Here is an 18,096-nt window from a genome sequence, read left to right as displayed (position 1 = left end):
TAAATTGACCCACTTTAAATGGGTCAGATTGGAAATCACTGTTCAATATGATACTAACTTCCAAAGTGGGTCCAACTAAATTCTTAATATAGATCCGTGAAATTAGCCGTTATTAATTATGGGCCCACTTAGCTATTAATGTTTGGTCGTAAATAAATTGGTCTACGTGGAGTAATTACAGCCATAGGATTGAACATTTATGGGTGCCACGTTGAAGAGATCTGGAGGGTCAGATTTGTCCCCGTCTTCTTGTTTGTCGTTTATAAGTGAAGAGAGGGGCTAGAGGCCCCCGCTCAAAGTACCGTAAACACCCGTATTGCACACGGGACAAAGCACAAATTGTGCTTTGTCTAGAGGCCTAGAGCAGTTTGACCGGGTGCTTTGAGCCGCACCCATAACTGAATCGTCCGTCGAGTCTTTCGAATTTATCCATAGTCCACCGATTATAAACGAAGATCATTTATGTAATCTCTCGATAGAATTACTGGAGATGTCGGCAAATACTAACAAGTCAAACTAAGGGAGACGTCACGTACTGTTACAAAACCTGAACCCGACTTGTTTATTTCATCGGGTGGGTCAAGTTGGTCTAGTTTTTGTGTTTTGAGTACCCATGGAGTCTAACTGACTCCAAAGTTCGAGTTGTCGTACTTTTTTCCAAACCCAATTTCAAACTCTAAAAGTTGAGTTAGTTTTATTTTGGCCCTTACAATTAAGATAGTGTTTGTATCTATGGATATCTTATAATCTGACAACTTTGAAAAGTTAGACTCGTAAAGAAACAAACACCTTGTAACTATGGATTTACGATGGATTTGAGTTCGAAAAGATCCAAATAAGCAAGAAACAGGGTGGATTTGAGTTCGAAAAGATCCAAATAAGCAAGAAACATGGTGAAAATAGTAAGATAGAATTGTAATTAGAAATGAGAACAAATTCGGTGGAGATTTGGGTTTTGGCTTCTTCTTCATTTTTATTCAGGAAAAGGGCCTGAGTCAGATTCTATATAGGTTTTGGGCTCGAAAATAAACCAAACTCATCTTAGTTTGGAGATAAAAGGAAAATGAATGAAATACATTTATTTTCTTGCTCCTAACCGTAATTTTTATATATATAGAATTATTCTAGTAGAGACCAACTCTTATCTGCGTTTCAACAAAAAAAAAAACTCTTATCTGCATGAAATTTGAAGAACGGCATATCAATCCACACCACTTTTAAGCAACCAATTTTCCTTTTGTCATTATTGCAATAATATTTACCGTTCAGAGTTACCGTCTGCGAGATTGTGTTCATTTGTGTCCCACAAACATAAATTGAATAAGGAGCACCAGCCTTGCGTAACCATATGGAAGAAATTCTCAACTCATCCTCATATATTTCAAATTGTTGTTCACACGTGTATGAAATTCTCAAATGATCCTCATATATTTCAAATTGTTCTGTACTCTGGTATGTTACAACTTCTGAAAAAAAAAAACGGGTAGACTATATATTGTTCACAAATAACATGTAAAGTCCTTTCCAACCATAATAGAGATCCAATTGTCTTGTAAGGTACCCACTTAATATGAAGATTACTTGTACTCCATTTTTTTTCTCCTCGTTTGAGCACATTTAACATTGTTAACTCAAATTTATGGAACTCCACATTTTCGTTAACTACAAAAACAATGCAGACGGGGGATGTGGGTGCAGATGAAAATGTAGCTACAAGACTATCTAATTTTGTTTGTGAGGGGATTTTGGAAGCGGTATTTTTACTCGAGAAAAAGGACATAAAAAGATGCAATGCACGCCGCACCTTTCAGATCTGGCAAGTACCTTTTATATTTTTTTCCACATTGTTCTTGGATAGTACACATAGGAGACTCATCATGGGTTATACTTCCTTTCAACATAAAGGGAAGCCCTAGTAGATGCTATACGCCATTGCTTGCATACACTACTAAAATCAATTAGCTCCATAATGTTCAACAGGTTTGCGACTGTGACCAAGATATCAGTAGGAAGATTAGACCAAGTTACCCTGGCACACAATTGCTTTCTCTCTTTTCTCATTCTCTTTTTCAACTTCCAACATTTGCGGCCAAGAGATTTAAAAGAACTAATGAGAATGTCGACAACAATAAAAAGAAGTATACAACTAAGCGACAATTTAACTTTCAAATATGCATTCCTGTCAAAACTATTTTTTGGAATTAGGGTAGAACATTTTAGTTTCAACTTCTTTTCTCTTGTAATTGTAAATAATTCAAATAATAAAATAAACCCTAATGGTTCTCTAAGGGTACTTGCTATTTTTCTTTCCCATAATATGAACCACATAAGATCAAAACATCCCTTAAAACCTCAATTCAAAGAGATGAAAATTATAAAAGGAAAATAAATAAAGTAGGATGAAATACATACAGAAATTCCATTTTGTAAGAAAATTCAGATCAACTTAGGGTTTGTTTGATATGTTAGAAAGTCTGAGTAAGAAAACCATTTTTTTTTCTGATGGGAAAGAAAACGACTTTCTTTCCTATGTGAAATTCAAGTTCTAGTGTTTGGTTGGTTGTGGGAAAATTTGGAGTGCCTTTAAAAAATTCCTTGAAACTTTGGTTTCTCTCATGCATCTCTGTAACGTACATACACAGATAACTTACATGGAACACCCAAATTTGTTTCCAACTTGGTGAAATGAGAACAAAAGAACATATAAATTGAGCTAAGTATGAACAACATTTTCAAGAAGTGTTGGAGAAATTTGGCCAACCAGTAAGTTATGAAAAGTTTTATACAATGAATTCCACCATAAATTATCGGTGCAAGCTCTTCCTGAGCAAACTCCAGAGCCTCTTTTACCTTGCCGTTGCGGATAAGTTCAATCAACCTTTGTTGTCCTTCCCCTCATAGTCACAGTGGACCAACTTCGGTAATCTCTAAAGACAATGTCGCTAGTTGCAGCCACAAAATTGTACTTTGTTTAGTTAAAAATCCAAAATTTGTATTTATTTAGTTAAGAACTTTATATCTTTTGCAACTTTTTTTGCAAGTTGTTGCAAAGTTGCTGCAAATTTTTGCAAAATAGTTGCAAATTACAAAAATATTTAAGGAGCTCCAGACAAAAATTAGGTGACAATTTTTCACAAAAACAAAAAATTGATAGAGAATTTGGCCAAATTTCTCTAGATAGATTTAGTAATTAATGCATGATCTGTTGTATATATTAACTTAATTTACATATCAGTATTAAATTTTGACTCCTAATTTTAGATCAGTTTACAGAATTACCCCATATGTTCAGAAGTCAAATTAGGCTCCATTCTAGATGTCAATTTAGATTCACATTTTCCTTTTCAACTTCTGTCATGGACAAGAGAAGGTGGACAAATGGGCGAAGAGACAAAGCTATTACAAAAATTAAAAGGAAACCAAAGTGGAGAATAAATTGGAGAACAATATTGACATTAGTGCAAATTTGAAGACAAATTCGATCTCCTGAAATATGGGGCTAAATTTGCAAACTGGTAGAACTTGGGAGTAAATTTTTAATACATTTAATATTTGAAAAATATACAAATAACCAAATATATTGTCAATTGTTTCATTTATGTATGTTAGAAGAGATCGTGGAAAGATACCCTTCTCCCTTATTTTATATATATATATATATATATATATATATATATATATATATATATACATCCTCCTCCATAGGCCCTTCAATTTTATTTTTCACTAGGTACGATCCATACCTAGGGCAACAATGATTTTGTCTAGCACATCACAAAAGGTTAATAACTTTGAAACAATTAATATGAGGAGGACAGGTAACACTAAAGAGGACGTGTTATTTGGGACACGCTTTTCCCAACGGATCAAGGATGTTGGTCGCCAATAAGCATGATTTTCCTACGGCGCCGTGTAAAGCCGCCGAAAATAGGCATATTTCCGACAGTAATTTGCGCTCTGGCGAAAGTGGTTGCTGTTTTGGATGGGCCTTTTTCCAACGACTTTTTCCGGGTGTTACTATTTCCAATGAACCTTGCCGTCGAAAAGTTGTTTGCTACACCATTCTTTACGACCACCTTACGACGGCTTACACCCGTCGTAAAAACTTTTTCTAACGGATTTTGCTCTATTTTCGACGGGTCGGTGCCGTCACTAACACTCCCGTGTTTTGTAGTGTAAATTACCGTAACATATAGTAAGGAAAGAGAGCATTGATAGACACGAAGAGAGACAAGATTAAGAAATTATATTCGTTTCTTCTTTCCTCGGAAGCGAAATCCTTCACGATCATATATTCTCTTTTCTCACATCTCTATTTCGTTTTGAATACGAAATGCTCGATCTATTTGTTTGTTTTAGTGCCTCCTAGTCACAAAGTTAGGAACCAATAACTTCATCGACTATGACCCATCCCAAAAGTTAACACATCTATAAATTTCGAAATTATTATAGATAATGATAAAATTCTTTGTGTTCATTTTTTGGGTCAAGAACCTGAGTGAGATTTCAGCCAAGTATGTTAGCCTATTAATTGGGCTCATATATGTACTACAATCAAATTATTTGCTCATTTGTTAATATTAAATCGGTTTCTAAAGAAAGTTTCATATCGTCAACTATTCTTGGTTAGAGTAAATTTGTTAGAATTTTATCAGTTCAAGGGTGCTATGTTAGCACCTACTAATGTCAAATGGGTAAGGCTACAACAAACTACGCCCCGGCAAAACATGGGATTTTGTTCCAGTGGTAGTGCACCCACTTCGAAAACTCAAAAATCACGTGGTTGCTACTTGTTGCATATTGGTGGAAGTCAACAAGAATCTCTCGAAGATTGGTCAACTAAAGTCTAATTTGTGTTTGACTATAGAGAGGGGTTATGAATAATATGACATTGCAAATGAATTAAAAGATTCATAGAGCTCTAATAGCCTCAACTTTATTATTTATGCAACAACAACATGTCAGAAGCACAATCAACAACATCATCAATAACAAAAAACATGAAAAGATGAGAGGAAAAACAAAAACTCAAAGTTGAGGAGAAGGGACGAATGATGCACCAAACCAATGTGGAAGCATAGCTTATTCTTGTAATAACTCTCTAGCCCTTGCAACATTGACAGACGTTACCGTAGTTCATACCATATGCAGGTGCACAAGCATGAGCAGAAGCACCGTTGGTGGAACCTACTGCATTTGCAAGTATGTCACAGAATACCTTACAATTTTCTTCCGCATAAAGATGGCAAAGGCCCGGTAACAGGAAAGGTGATGTTTCGCCGATGTACCCAAACCCCTTCTCGCATGTAATCTGCTCATGGCCTATCTCTTCTCCTGCCATTTATACACCGATTTATATCTAAGTATATTTCACATGTCATTTCAAATATATAGAAATATATATGTATTTATTATCTAAATTTTCTTGAAGGTCACCATAATCTTAAGAAAGAATTAGAAGGAGATGCTTACCTTCACCTTCCTCAAATTGACCAGTTACACTAGATGCCCCATTGAAGAAAAGGAGAAAACCAATGACAAGAAGGGAAAAGATTGAATTATTGATTTTGGCCATAAGAATTTTTGATTTTTGACTAATACTTTACTAACCAAAATGGTCTCTATTTATAGTTCTACTTTGATAGTTTGTGAAACTTAACTACTTGTTAAAATTAAAACATGTTCATATTTAATGATTATTTTACTAATTCTTAGAGCCACTGGATCACAAATCTTTTAATTAACAGATTTATTAATTAAAGCATGATCTGTCTTTGTATGTTTATTTAATACTCCATTAATATGATGTAGCGCTAATTAAATTTTGGTTCCTAATTTATGATCAAGTTGTAAATTTATCCCCATATCATTCTTGGGGGTTACAATTTGCCCCCAATCTAGATGTCAATTTGGCCTTGTCTTTATTCACCTTTCTTTTTTTTTTTTTTTTTTTTGGAAGTCGACTACGATCTACGTATGTCGTTACATTTGGCACTTGATACATCATAGATGTGATAAGCTCGATAACCGCCCACTCAAACAGTAACAGAACCGGGCCTATAGCCCAACAAGACATGGCCTAAAGCCCAACAACATTATTTACACCCTAATAACCCCAATTCAAATAACCAAAGATTCCACCTTCTCTGGGATCGAACCTGGGACCTCCAGGGATTTCTGGAGTTTATGTCAACACCTTGGAACCACTTGGGCTACCAACTGTTGACGTCTTTATTCACCTTTCACTTTTACCTTTCTATTTTTTCTCCTACTCTATTGGAGTACTTTTTTTCTCTCATTTTATTTGTCCGTGGTTGTTGGTTGAAAGTGCTCTCCAAGGAGCATGTGCCTGCAACTCTCTCTTTTCCTACTCTCGTCACTCGACTACTACCAACTCCATCTTCCTCCAAGATAGAAGAAGAAGACACCACAATCCGTTTGACATCTTTAAGTTTGTAATTACCCAACTTAATTAGTTGGCCAAGTTTGTAATCGTTGGATGCAAAACCATTTGGTCAAGAATAGAGCTGAACTAAATTTATATTATCGTTCCCCTAGACTTCTTTTTCTCGTATACGATTATACTCAAGCACTCGCTTACATATGTATGTTTCGAGATCTAACTCAAAACTAATTAGGAAATGAGCAGAAAATACTATATTATATTCTTGATTACTAGAGTATTCTTTTTCTCATGCAAAATTTTCTCACTGACATCTTTTACTTGGAGAAGCTCGCAAAATAAAAATGAAGGCCGGACAACTACTTTCTGTGAAGGTATAGAATCGGTGAGATGAAGGGTTGCAATATTTATATGATGCACATGGTGGGGTTTGATGGTGATGGTAGAGAGAATGAAGATTAGAGTGGGGAAGAGAGGGACTTAGAACCACCAAGAAATTTTGTCAGACTGACCACTTTTTGATAAGGACTAGTTGAAGGTCGTCATCTGCGAGGACTAAAGAAAATAAAAAAGAAATCAAAGTGAAATTAAAAAGTGAATTTCTGTTATAAGATGGTGCGGACCAGTCTTCTGGGCTGCTAATGATATTATCTGCTTTGTCACACCCGGGCCTCACGATTTTAAAAGGCCTCACTAGGGAAGGGTATTTAACCTCTTAAGAGGAGCACCACACTCCATCTCACCACCAATGTGGGATTGACTTACAACATACCCTTCCAAAACCACATCATAGAGCGAATCGTGCTGATAATGTTTTATAGGATGGTGCGGACCAGCCTTCTGGACTGCTAGTGATATTGTCCGCTTTGACATACCTGAGCCTCACGGTTTTAAAAGACCTCACTAGGGAAGGGTGTTTAACCTCTTAAGAGGAGCACCACACTCCATCTCACCACCTATGTGGGATTGACTTACAACAAGTTCAACAATTTTTTTTTTTAAAGTGGACAATGAATTGATACTAAAGTTGACATTAGTTCAAATAGGAGCACAAATTAGACCTCTATAAATATGGGGCCAAATTTGCCAACTAACAGAAATTGGGAGCAAATTTAAATTAACCCTTAGAAGATGCCATTGTGCCCGAGGAAATGAGAGAGAAAAATATACATTTAATGTTTGCGAAATAGGCAAATAACAAAATTGTCAATGGTTTCATTTACGAGAAGAGATCGTGAAAAGTTGTAAGGTATATAATATCTACTAGGCATAACCCCCGCACTACGTGCGGGGGCAATGCCCCTTATGCAATGTGCATGGTTGGGGTAATAAAATCGAAATGGAAACAATTGTCTAACAATAGAAGCAACCTAATATATCATATATAGGTTAAAAATGATTATTAGGGTGTTCAAAATATTTATGTTTTTGATGAAATGTTTGTTGAATGAAATTTGTTTAAGATTTGAATGAAAAAATACCAACCGAACGCAAGTGCATGAATATCTAGCATTTGTAAAGACTCTCAAAATATGTGGAAGCCAACCTCCATATGATTGAGAAATTTCTTGATAAAACTTTTTCTCTAATATGTCAAAACTACAACACTGGAAAATTAAATGATAATAACGAGATACAAATCTATCATTAAAAAAATTCATATCCAAAAAATAATTCCAACTGAATTTTGGCAGGGATATGTATCTTCTAGGGACATGTATTTGAAGAGATAAGTAGACTGTTATTAGAATAAACAATATGAGTAACGTTTCCATATCTCATGTCAATTTAGGAAATTGAAGAGGAAGTTACCAAAACAAAATTAATGACTTGAATAAATTAGGAGAAAATTGTTTAAATTCTGAGACTTTAAAACAGATGTCTTGGATAGTGAGGAGATATATTCACAAAAATTAAATTGATGCATATAGTTTTTCAATATGTAAAAAATGTGAACGGATTAAAAAACGGATGTCTCGAAGAAAAGTGATGTTTCTTGAGATTTCTCATTTTTGTAAACGTCGCCATACGATAAAATTATTTTCCAGCTTCTTGATAGTGTCATTATCTTATATAGTTTTCTACTGTTTTAACACCCAAATACCTTAAAGAGATATCTCACAAAGATATTCTAGCTCTCACTCGACTTAACATTTTATTCCATGTTTAGTTCTGATACTCGATCATCCATTAAAAAAAAATGTTGAAGCTTTAGTTGTAAATACAAGAACTCCATGTAACGAACATGTCGATAAGTGGAGATCATCCATCAAACAAAGAGAGAAACTTCAACTTTAATTAACAAAAGCTTCTCTTGTACTTCAATTTTGTCTTCACAAGCAAATTTAATTACAGGCAAAGAAACTAACGGTTTTAGATTCTACAAGTTGTTGTGTTCTCAAACTTTATTTCCTCCAAAAATATGAAAATAAGGTTCTATATGGCCTTTCTAACGGGAGGTTCATCAAACGTCCATTGGTAGTTAGAGTGTCAGACTAAAAATTTGTTTATTCTTTACGGTCGACTTTATTCATAAAATACTGCTTTCAGTTTACATTAAGTAATTTCCAAGATAGAAATTCACAACAGAAAAAGGTCATTGTTCAAAATAAGGGTTTCTTCTCGTTCAACATTCATGGTCAAAAACCTTATATCCATCAACACCCAAATCCCGATTGCATAATTTCATACACACTATATCTGAATTTCTGATGTTTCTCAGCCAACTCAAAGTTAACAAACATATCTTCGTAATATTATAAACAACAAATATCTAGCACAAAGTAAAATAGTTATCAAACACAATTTTGAAGTTGATGTTAAATTTGGTAGAACTTGCTTGCATGCGAAAATTAAAGCAGAAATTTGGAGGAACACCTTGTTATTGTTGCTACAATTTCATATAGTTTAGGCCAATCTCTTTTCTCAGGTAATGAATGAGCAGCTTTTCTGAGAGGCCTCAATCTATAAATTTTTTCGAGCATCTATGGAAATATCATCTGCAATACCAAGCCTAGATATAAATTCACTTAGCCGACTTGGTCGGACTTGGTGTTAGAGCCTGATCGAACTACTCAAATTGAGATTTTTTTGTGCTTCGTTCTTGTTGTTTAGACTGAAGGCTTGCCTCTTTCGTGAAAAGTATCGGGCATTCTTCCTTTAAAGCTTTAAGTGCATTAAACCTTAATCTCATGTGCTTGCCTTATTCTGGGAGCTGCCCACTTTGATTTGGCACCTTTTAAATCAGTATCTTCCAACAACACAAGACAATGGACTGTTTTCTTAACAAAATATCCCAAGTATAGGATATTTTGGCATTAGTTAGAAAAGGAAGCTTACTTGCATAAATTGCTTCATGTGATTAAGAGGAGGTAAATATGATTCTTGTCAAAACACTCAAACTGCAGAAACAGACGATCTCAATGGAAGTAATTAATGTGTAAGAGGAGGAGCCGTGTCAATGTTTCTGATCTATCAAGAAGATAACACTATACCGAAATCTCAAAATGATAATAAGGACCACTAACACGCTAATAGATACCCATCTAGTGTTTAAAACTTTTATGCAAGTCAGAAATTATTAAGCAACACAAACACATAAAGCTCCTACTTTCTTGTCACAGATATGATGGAGATTGAAGAAGCTTAATTTGTTTCTTTTCTTACAAAAACTTGACATCTCAAGAGAGTGTAGCAACTATATATTGTTATTATTTTTCCTTAGTACTTTATTTACCAAGGGAAAATGGAAAATGCAAACATAATCAAACAAAACTAACTTAGTACAAAACCTGATTTTAAATGATTATCCATATGATACGAGCTAATGTAGTAGCTGAATTCCATTCAATACAAACTAATTACATCTAGGTTGAATTAATAATTTGTTGTTTAGTTTCATTGGTATCAATCCTCTGGTAACTTTGATTCATCATAGTTTCAACCTCTAGCTTGTGTTCTTATTAGTTGACAATGTACAACAACTAAGCCGATCTTTCAAAAAGCAGTTTGACTTCTACCAAATATAAGTTATACCCATGTGATAAAACATAAACATATTTTTGATCTAAAAGAATAATTTACCATCTTTTCCAGGGCATAAATTTTAGAATGTGAAGAGAAAACTACCAAACCATGTTTTGAGTTACATATTTTAAAGAGAGGAAGAGGAATGGAGGTTTGCAGCGTAGTTGCACCATTATTTCTTGTTGAGGGGATTGAAGGGTGGGGCGTTTAATTTTACAGTGCATCAAGTCTTTGTCAAAGAGTGGGTTTTGAGATTGTAAAGGTCTGAGTTTAATTCTAGGGAAGATGAGAAGGTTACGGAAAAAAAAGAGAATTTTACGGAAGAAGAGGAGAAGGCAAAGAAAAGGAGAAGGCATTTAACAATATTAATTTGGAGTTTAATTCTAGGGAGGATGAGAAGGTTAGGGAAGAGGAGAAGGCATCTAAGAACATTAACTTTTTTCCAAGATTTAATGTTGGAAAGAAAATGAATGTATGGATTGATTTGAATGAATAATGTTTGTCCCAGTCATAAATCTATGTGGCAATCTAGTCATCATCAAGGGACATTTATTTTGTCCTACTCATATTGACCTGATTTGGAGTTTAATTCTAGGGAGGATGAGAAGGTTAGGGAAGAGGAGAAGGCATCTAAGAACATAAACTTTTTTTCAAGATTTAATGTGGGAAAGAAAATGGATGGATTGATTTGAATGAATAATGTCCCAGTCATAAATCTATGTGGCAATCTAGTCATCATCTAGGGGCATTTATTTTGTCCTAGTCACAAGGATCTGTTTTGTATAATAGATTTTACAAAAAGAATTGAAAGAATGCTGAATTCATGATAAATCTTGGGTTTTCGTTTATCTCATGATAAATCTCAACCGTCTATTTATCTCGAGATTAACAAAGAAAAAAATGCATAACTGTAATTTATTGTTATTCCCTGGACCAATCTAAGTCGTTGATTATTAACAGTACTACATAGAGAAACCAACCGTTCATCCAACATGATTCGATCGAAGACCCAACCGACCCGATCCAAGTCGGGTCGCCCAACTCCAAACGAGAGGATCAAGACTGAGACTTTCCCATGGAAATTTGATTGATCCTATGTTGTACGTATTTCGTGTTTACCTAAGTACCTTCATGTATATCCTATGATACGTATAGATACTTGTATCATACAACTTATTTTCACCATTGAATACAAAGACTTTTGTGCACTATATTCGTCTTGGTTTCTTCATCTTTCTTGGTTGAGTTATATATCTTCACATGATATTAGAGCAGGTTTGAAATCCAGATTTCTAATTATTTTTTATCATGACTACTCCAGTATATATCTGTTCTGAAACTAATCCAACCATGATTAGTCATGTATCTTGGAAACTAGTCCTACACATCATTCTCCAGTCATTGATGTTCATCACTCTGACACACTCACACACCCACTACAGTTTAATCATTCCATTACTCACAGGAGATAACTATGCCTTCTAGTCTCGAGCCACGAAAAAGGTTCTCCGTGCCAAAGATAAATTTGGCTTCGTTCATGGAACAATTCCAAAACCAACTTCTCTTGCTGACTTACATTCTTCGGAAAAATTTAATGATCTTGTCAGTAGTTGGATTATCAATTTTGTTGCTCCAAATCTTCGTCCCTCTATTCTCTATGTTGTAACACCACTGATGTTTGGCTTGATCTTCAATATGACCCCTACTTTCTCCGCATGGAACCTAGCATTTTTTCTTTTTTCTTTAATAGTAGTAGTGATATTAGTTTTGATATATAGCATTGTCGTCTAGGCTATCCGTCATTAGGTCGTTTTAAGTATTTTTTAAGTAAATTCATGTATTAAATCTTCCTTAGGGAATAAAGTTCCGTGTGTTATTTGTTCTCAATCTGAACAATCTAGATTGTCTTTTTCTCTTAACACCTCTTCTACTTCTCACCCTTTTGAACTTGTTCATGCTGATCTATGGGGACCCTTTTCCATCCCCTCTCATTCTAGATGTCGATATTTTCTCTCCTTAGTAGATAGGTTTTCACGTTGTACTTAGGTATTTCTCATGCATTCCAAATATGATACTAAGAAATATATTTCATTTTTTTTTTAATTTTATCAACACTCAGTTCCACTCCAAAATCATCAGCATCAGCTTTGGTAAAGGAGACATTGTTTTTCCTCAACTACAGACATTCCGTTCTGACAATGGGACAAAATTCATGTCTATTGATTTTCAATCTTGGTTTCAAGACCATGGAATACTTCATCAAAGAAGTTATATTCATACCCCTCAACAGAACAGGGTTGTTGAGAGAAAACATCGACATATTCTCGATGTCGTGACTCGTTGCAAAGGTTACACTCAAATCAAGGGCCTTGACTATCATAAAATTTCTCTCCCATCGCTAAGTTAGTTACCATTCGAGTACTTCTTTCAATTGCAACCATTAAAGGTGGTCTCTTCATCAACTTGACGTCACCAATGCCTTCTTACAAAGGTGATTTCGATGAAGAAGTCTTCATGAAATTACAACCCGACTTTTCTACTAAGGGGGGTGTCGTGTTTGTCGTCTGAACAATTGTTTTATTGTTTTAAATAGGGCTCCAGACAATGGTTCTCCAAATTCTCCTTTGTCCTCCTTCATCGGGGTTTTGTCCAATCTCTTGCGAACTATTCTTGATTCTCCTATGGACATCCTCTATCTCCCTTTGCGTACTCGTTTATGTAGATGACACTATCTGCACTGGTACAGACAATACCGTTATCTCCGAGTTCATATCCTTCCTTGGTCGTACATTCTCTCTGAAAGATCTCGGTAGATTACAATAATTTTTAGGTCACTAGTAAATATAGTCAATAGGGACGGGTCAAAACCGTCCCAAACCCCACAAAACCGTCCCAAATTATATATTGGGGACGGTTCCATTCTGACCCAGTAAGTGACGTCCCAGATAGTATTCGGACAGATATAGGGACGAATTAGTTCTGTCCCAAATATTATTTAGGGATAGTTGCTCGCTGTCCCTATAATTGACCATTATTTGGGACAAATCTCATCTGTCCCCAAAAGTTCGGGAAGAATTTCCTCCGATTTACATTTGGGACAGCTAATATCTATCCCTATCATTTTGGCAGGATTTTCTCCGGCTTGTGTTTGGAAATTTTCTCTAGCTCACGGGTTTTACAACTTCGTTACTCCATTAACACATACTGAGGAAGCACACATCCGAGGATTAATAAAGGGTCAAGTTATATTGAAGAACAACTAGTCTCACCTATCATTCAAAACAAGGTTTACTTTCCTTACTCAATTGCTGCTATTTTATGTACAAAAAAATCTCCATGTTCTCTCACTCTCTTTACTAATAGAAATGAGAGAATTCCAATCACAGAAGAATTCATCATTTAAATAATACTAATAATGAATAATCTAAGTTAGTGATTAGTGGAATAAGTCAATACCTAATATGAATTAGTGGAGGTTTTACCTATTCTTTAGGGAATGATTAGTTACAATTGTGTATATTCCTTAAAAATAAATGGGATTTGGATTGAAATAATTTTTTTTTAGTTGAAGATGGATTGAAACAACTTACTAATTATTAGCTTATCCAGTGACACATCCCTTCTTCAGTACTAGTAAAAGTAGGAATATACACAATTAAAATACTGAAAGTGAACTTAGTTTGAGACCTTGTCATAAGAAAAGAATGTTTAAAGTTTGAGACATCCGAAATTAAAATACTGAAAGTGAACTTCGCATTGTAGCTAGGTGCCCACTCGTCTAGCTAGGTGTTATAAAGAGGTTGACTAGAGCTACAACGATTTTTTCGTACGATAATACTACAAATACGTCAAAAACATAACACTAAACTTTAAACTCCAAAAAATTAGCTATTGCTCTTTCGTCTATCCATTGAGTACATTTTTCTCACATATATTCACGTTTCTTTTTCTTTATTTTGTTGTTGTTAGGTTTTATTATGCAATAAAATTTCATTTTATTTCATGAAATCAAAGAAACAACAAGAGAGACTAGTTTCTTAAGGCATTTTCTTGATCTTTTTGCTCATAAATATACATGGCCTATATCTCAAGAGGCTTAAAGAATGACCTAAATTCACAAAATCACAATAGTTTTCAATTTTTTGTCATAAATAACACTATAAAATACACACAATACAAATAGATGGTGAAACCACAAATGGTACATGAAACAACTGCAGAAAGGAACACTAGACGGTAGCCGCACCTTTTGATTCTTCAATATGTTGTCGACTTTCTTTCAACCCACAAAACTGTATTATTGGTCGCTCGATTAGGTAACGACCCGTAGCTTCTCTCTCTAACTGCAAACAATATTTCTCAAACGTCGAGACGTTCACTTGGAGTCTGAAATCCAAACTAAATAAGAACTTCATCTCTAATCTGTTTATCTCTGCAGTGCTAATTCCTCCTACTTTAGCATAATATGCATTGTTGAAGAATCTGCAGTAACAAGGTTATATGCTTAGATGCTTTTCATGCGAAAAAGAGATGAGGATGGATACAAAAAGGGAAATTGAAGATGAGTTAGGTCACGACTTTCGCCTGAAAACTTGTGTGGCGAATAGCTTAGATACTGATGTAACACCTATCTCAATACCAACTAGTTTGTCCTTGATTTAGGCACCACCTAGGCTCACTAGCCTAGTTCCACATGATACAAGGCTTTTTCCTTGGCGTGGGCCTGTCCTAGACCACCCCACGCTCTCTCATTTGACAAGTTTAAGGTAATCTTTGGTTTTTTATTTTTCTAAGTCAGACCTTAAATCTTACTCAAAGTATAAATTGAATTTAGTCATGATTAGAGGCTATTTATCTATGATGTCTGACTCGCTTCAATAGGATGCCAATAGCATATTACATCTTAAATTATACTCTAGTGAACAACCCTTCCGCTACTCGGGCAAATGTCGTGGTGGTACATGCTTCTATACCAATAAATCCCAAAGTAAAAAAGAAGGTAACGCTTCAAAATCGGCTAACAAATTAAAGGTGAGCAAGAACTTGTATACTTCAGACAATGTGGGATTGTATCAATAACTAGTGTAAGGTGTAAAGAAAGTCATTTTACTATCAGCAAGTTTAGCATTCACTATATTTAACAATTGAAGAATATAGGCAAGAACAAAACGTGGACTAGTAGACTCAAAACATATCTAGTTAAGTGAAAGTACTTACGCGTCATCGATAAATTTTGCTGCAACCATCACACTAGTAATAAGAATTCGGTGAACATTGAGAGACGTTAGGTGAATATCCACTTTTTTGAGGAATTTTTCAACGTAAATTTGTGCAACAACGAAGCAGGAAGGACTGCAGTTTGAGTACTTGTAGATGCGGTCAATGTATTGCCCAATGCTGAGGCATGGGGCTCTCAAACCATGAAAGATCGTGACTATGTCTTTCTGTTTCTTTGTCTCTAGTAACCTTTCATTCTTTTGAACCGATCTCTCAAGAAATGACGTAAGAAGTGACAATACCCGAGGGATCCTAGGAACCCTTTTGGTTGATCCGTTGAGCCCCAAACATGCATAAACCTCTGAGCTTAAAGGCTTTGTCTCTAATGACAAACACTCCATATCCAAATTGACCTATAAAAGACCAAAACATTCAGGAATCGGAAACATACACATCAAACTCGTACAAAATTATTGTTCACATACAACATATACAAAAACAAAAAAAGATGAACTTTTCTTTTTCATTTGATGTTGTTCTTCGTAGTTTGTTAAACTAAAGTTAGATAACAATTTTGAGAAGTGATGTTATCTCTGTATGGATCTTCTAAGAAGTGAAATTATGGCCGCTGACGTTTAGTACTTTTCCACACATATTAGCTACAAGAAACTTGTTCTAATCTCTTCTACAAATGGTGATGAAGATGGGTGCATTTCTCAACCAGGTTCCACTGGGGTTGGAGATGGGGCATTTGCACATGGATAGACCGCCTTCTACCCAACGGGGTGCCCCTCATTTTTTTGGTTCGCATTGGGGTTCAAAGGTCGATTCTGTGGCTGTAAGAAAAGGCGATCTTGTGCTATACATGGGTGATCTTTTCCCGACAGCCCCTTGCACGTTCCAAATTCTGACAAACTTGAATTAACTTCGTAACTCCGTCATTTGCTTTGAAATAAATTACTAGGCCTAATACGACAAACTACAAGGGTGGCCTCAGAAACGATTATTTGAAGGATGAACACAAGGAAATTATAACTCATCTCTTTTATAATCAGTTTCCATCTCATAACTCCTGCATTTTTCAAAGAATTGAGGATCAAGGCTTCATGTGGTCACCCTTTTGATTGGTTCAAAATGAAGTCAAGACACTAATGAGATTGATCTAGCAGTTACCCAAATCTCAATTTGCTACTAAATCTGACCCTAAATCTTAGTTTTTCATTTATCAACTTCATGTTTCAAATTATCTAAATCCAAAGCTTCAAGCAACCAAAAAGCTAACAAACAACTACTAGATTCTATAAGCTAACAGTAAAAAGAAACACTAAGAATTCTAATAATAATAAGCAACAAGAATGCAAAAATAAGTATGATTTAGATAAGAAAGAAGAAGAAATTCAACATTCTAAAGCATACCCATTTCAGTAAATCAAATAAAAAGCAAACCCAAGTAAGATTTAGTCAAGTAGAATCCAAAAGAAAAGTAGAAAATTGTAAGAGAGAATGAAAACCCATGTGAAAAAACTGCAAGTAAAACCAAATCCCAACATTTGAAGAAGATTTACAAGCAAAAAAAACATACTTTAATGAAATCAAATATAAGGAACTTACAGGTTCTAGAGAGATCTCTTAATTCTGTTACCATTAACTTCTTCAGCATCCAAACCCCATTCTCAAAAGTCTAGAGAGAGAGAGGGGGGAGTCAGGGGCATTGGAGGTGCAAAACTGCAAACCCCTCTTTCTCTACTACAGCCAATCCTGTTTGTTTTCTATTTTATTATATACAGAGAGAGAGAGAGAGAGAGAGAGAGTCCAGCAGGAGATTGATCATATCCAGTCATACCCACTTCTTTCTCACTCTTCATTTTCATTTACACTTTCACTTTCTCTCTTTACTTTTGGGTGGACAGTATGTTTTGGGGCAACAAATATTTTTTGGGGCATGAAAGAATTTGGGTCAAACCAACTTTAATCAAGTTAACTCTATAGATCATAAACAACCAAATTTTAAGACCAAAACATTATTGCTTTTCACATTCTCATCTTCATATTCACTGTATCTATTTTCTTTGCCTTTACTTGATTTTTTTCTCTTCTCTCTCATCTCCCTATCAGACGAATAAAAGTGTTACTTTCACCCAAAATAAAGAGAACGGAGAACCAATCACCTTTTTAGATGGAAGAAGTTTTGGCGATTAAAACTTTTCTGTCCATCGGAACAATGAAAAGAGAGAAAGATTATTTTTAGAAAGGGGAGAGTTTGAATGGAGGGAGATAGAGAGAAGTAGAGATATAAAAGAAATGCATGTAATCAAGAGTTTGAGAGGAGAGAGAGATAAAAGAAGACAAAGCAAGAGAGAGTAAAAATAGTGGTGGTAGAAGATGACAACGGTAAAAACGATGCGGGTGGCATTCATACATCATAGATGTGATAAGTTCGATAACCGCCC

General features: G+C 35.1%; 1 protein-coding gene and 1 long non-coding RNA gene across 3 annotated transcripts; both read right to left on the bottom strand.

Annotated features, from left to right (window-relative positions):
* Window positions 1–4,916: 4,916 nt before the first annotated feature.
* On the bottom strand, window positions 4,917–5,609 carry LOC147536012 (uncharacterized). Its single transcript, XR_015226293.1, has 2 exons — window positions 5,473–5,609; window positions 4,917–5,334 (listed from the first exon to the last, which is right to left on the bottom strand). It is a non-coding gene; the product is annotated as an uncharacterized LOC147536012 (long non-coding RNA).
* An 8,853-nt stretch (window positions 5,610–14,462) lies between these two features.
* LOC147536011 (cyclin-P3-1-like) lies at window positions 14,463–17,492 on the bottom strand. 2 transcript variants are annotated; one of them, XM_086640897.1, is made up of 3 exons: window positions 16,608–17,492; window positions 15,647–16,520; window positions 14,463–14,911 (listed from the first exon to the last, which is right to left on the bottom strand). In XM_086640897.1, exons 2-3 carry the CDS (start codon window positions 16,045–16,047, stop codon window positions 14,659–14,661), a joined length of 654 nt encoding a protein of 217 aa, XP_086497023.1. In that variant the 5' UTR covers window positions 16,048–16,520; window positions 16,608–17,492; the 3' UTR covers window positions 14,463–14,658. The 2 variants fall into 2 exon arrangements, with proteins under 2 accessions (XP_086497023.1, XP_086497022.1); XM_086640896.1 differs by having other exon boundaries at window positions 15,647–16,059; window positions 17,258–17,492.
* Between the last annotated feature and the right edge of the window lie 604 nt (window positions 17,493–18,096).

The sequence above is a fragment of the Eschscholzia californica genome, unplaced genomic scaffold, assembly GCF_041429995.1.
Source record: "Eschscholzia californica isolate CP2 unplaced genomic scaffold, dmEscCali1.0.p SCAF_5, whole genome shotgun sequence".
NCBI classification, from domain to species: domain Eukaryota; kingdom Viridiplantae; phylum Streptophyta; class Magnoliopsida; order Ranunculales; family Papaveraceae; genus Eschscholzia; species Eschscholzia californica.
The sequence above is the reverse complement of the archived record's forward strand: the minus strand, read 5'-3'. Positions and strand labels throughout refer to the sequence as shown.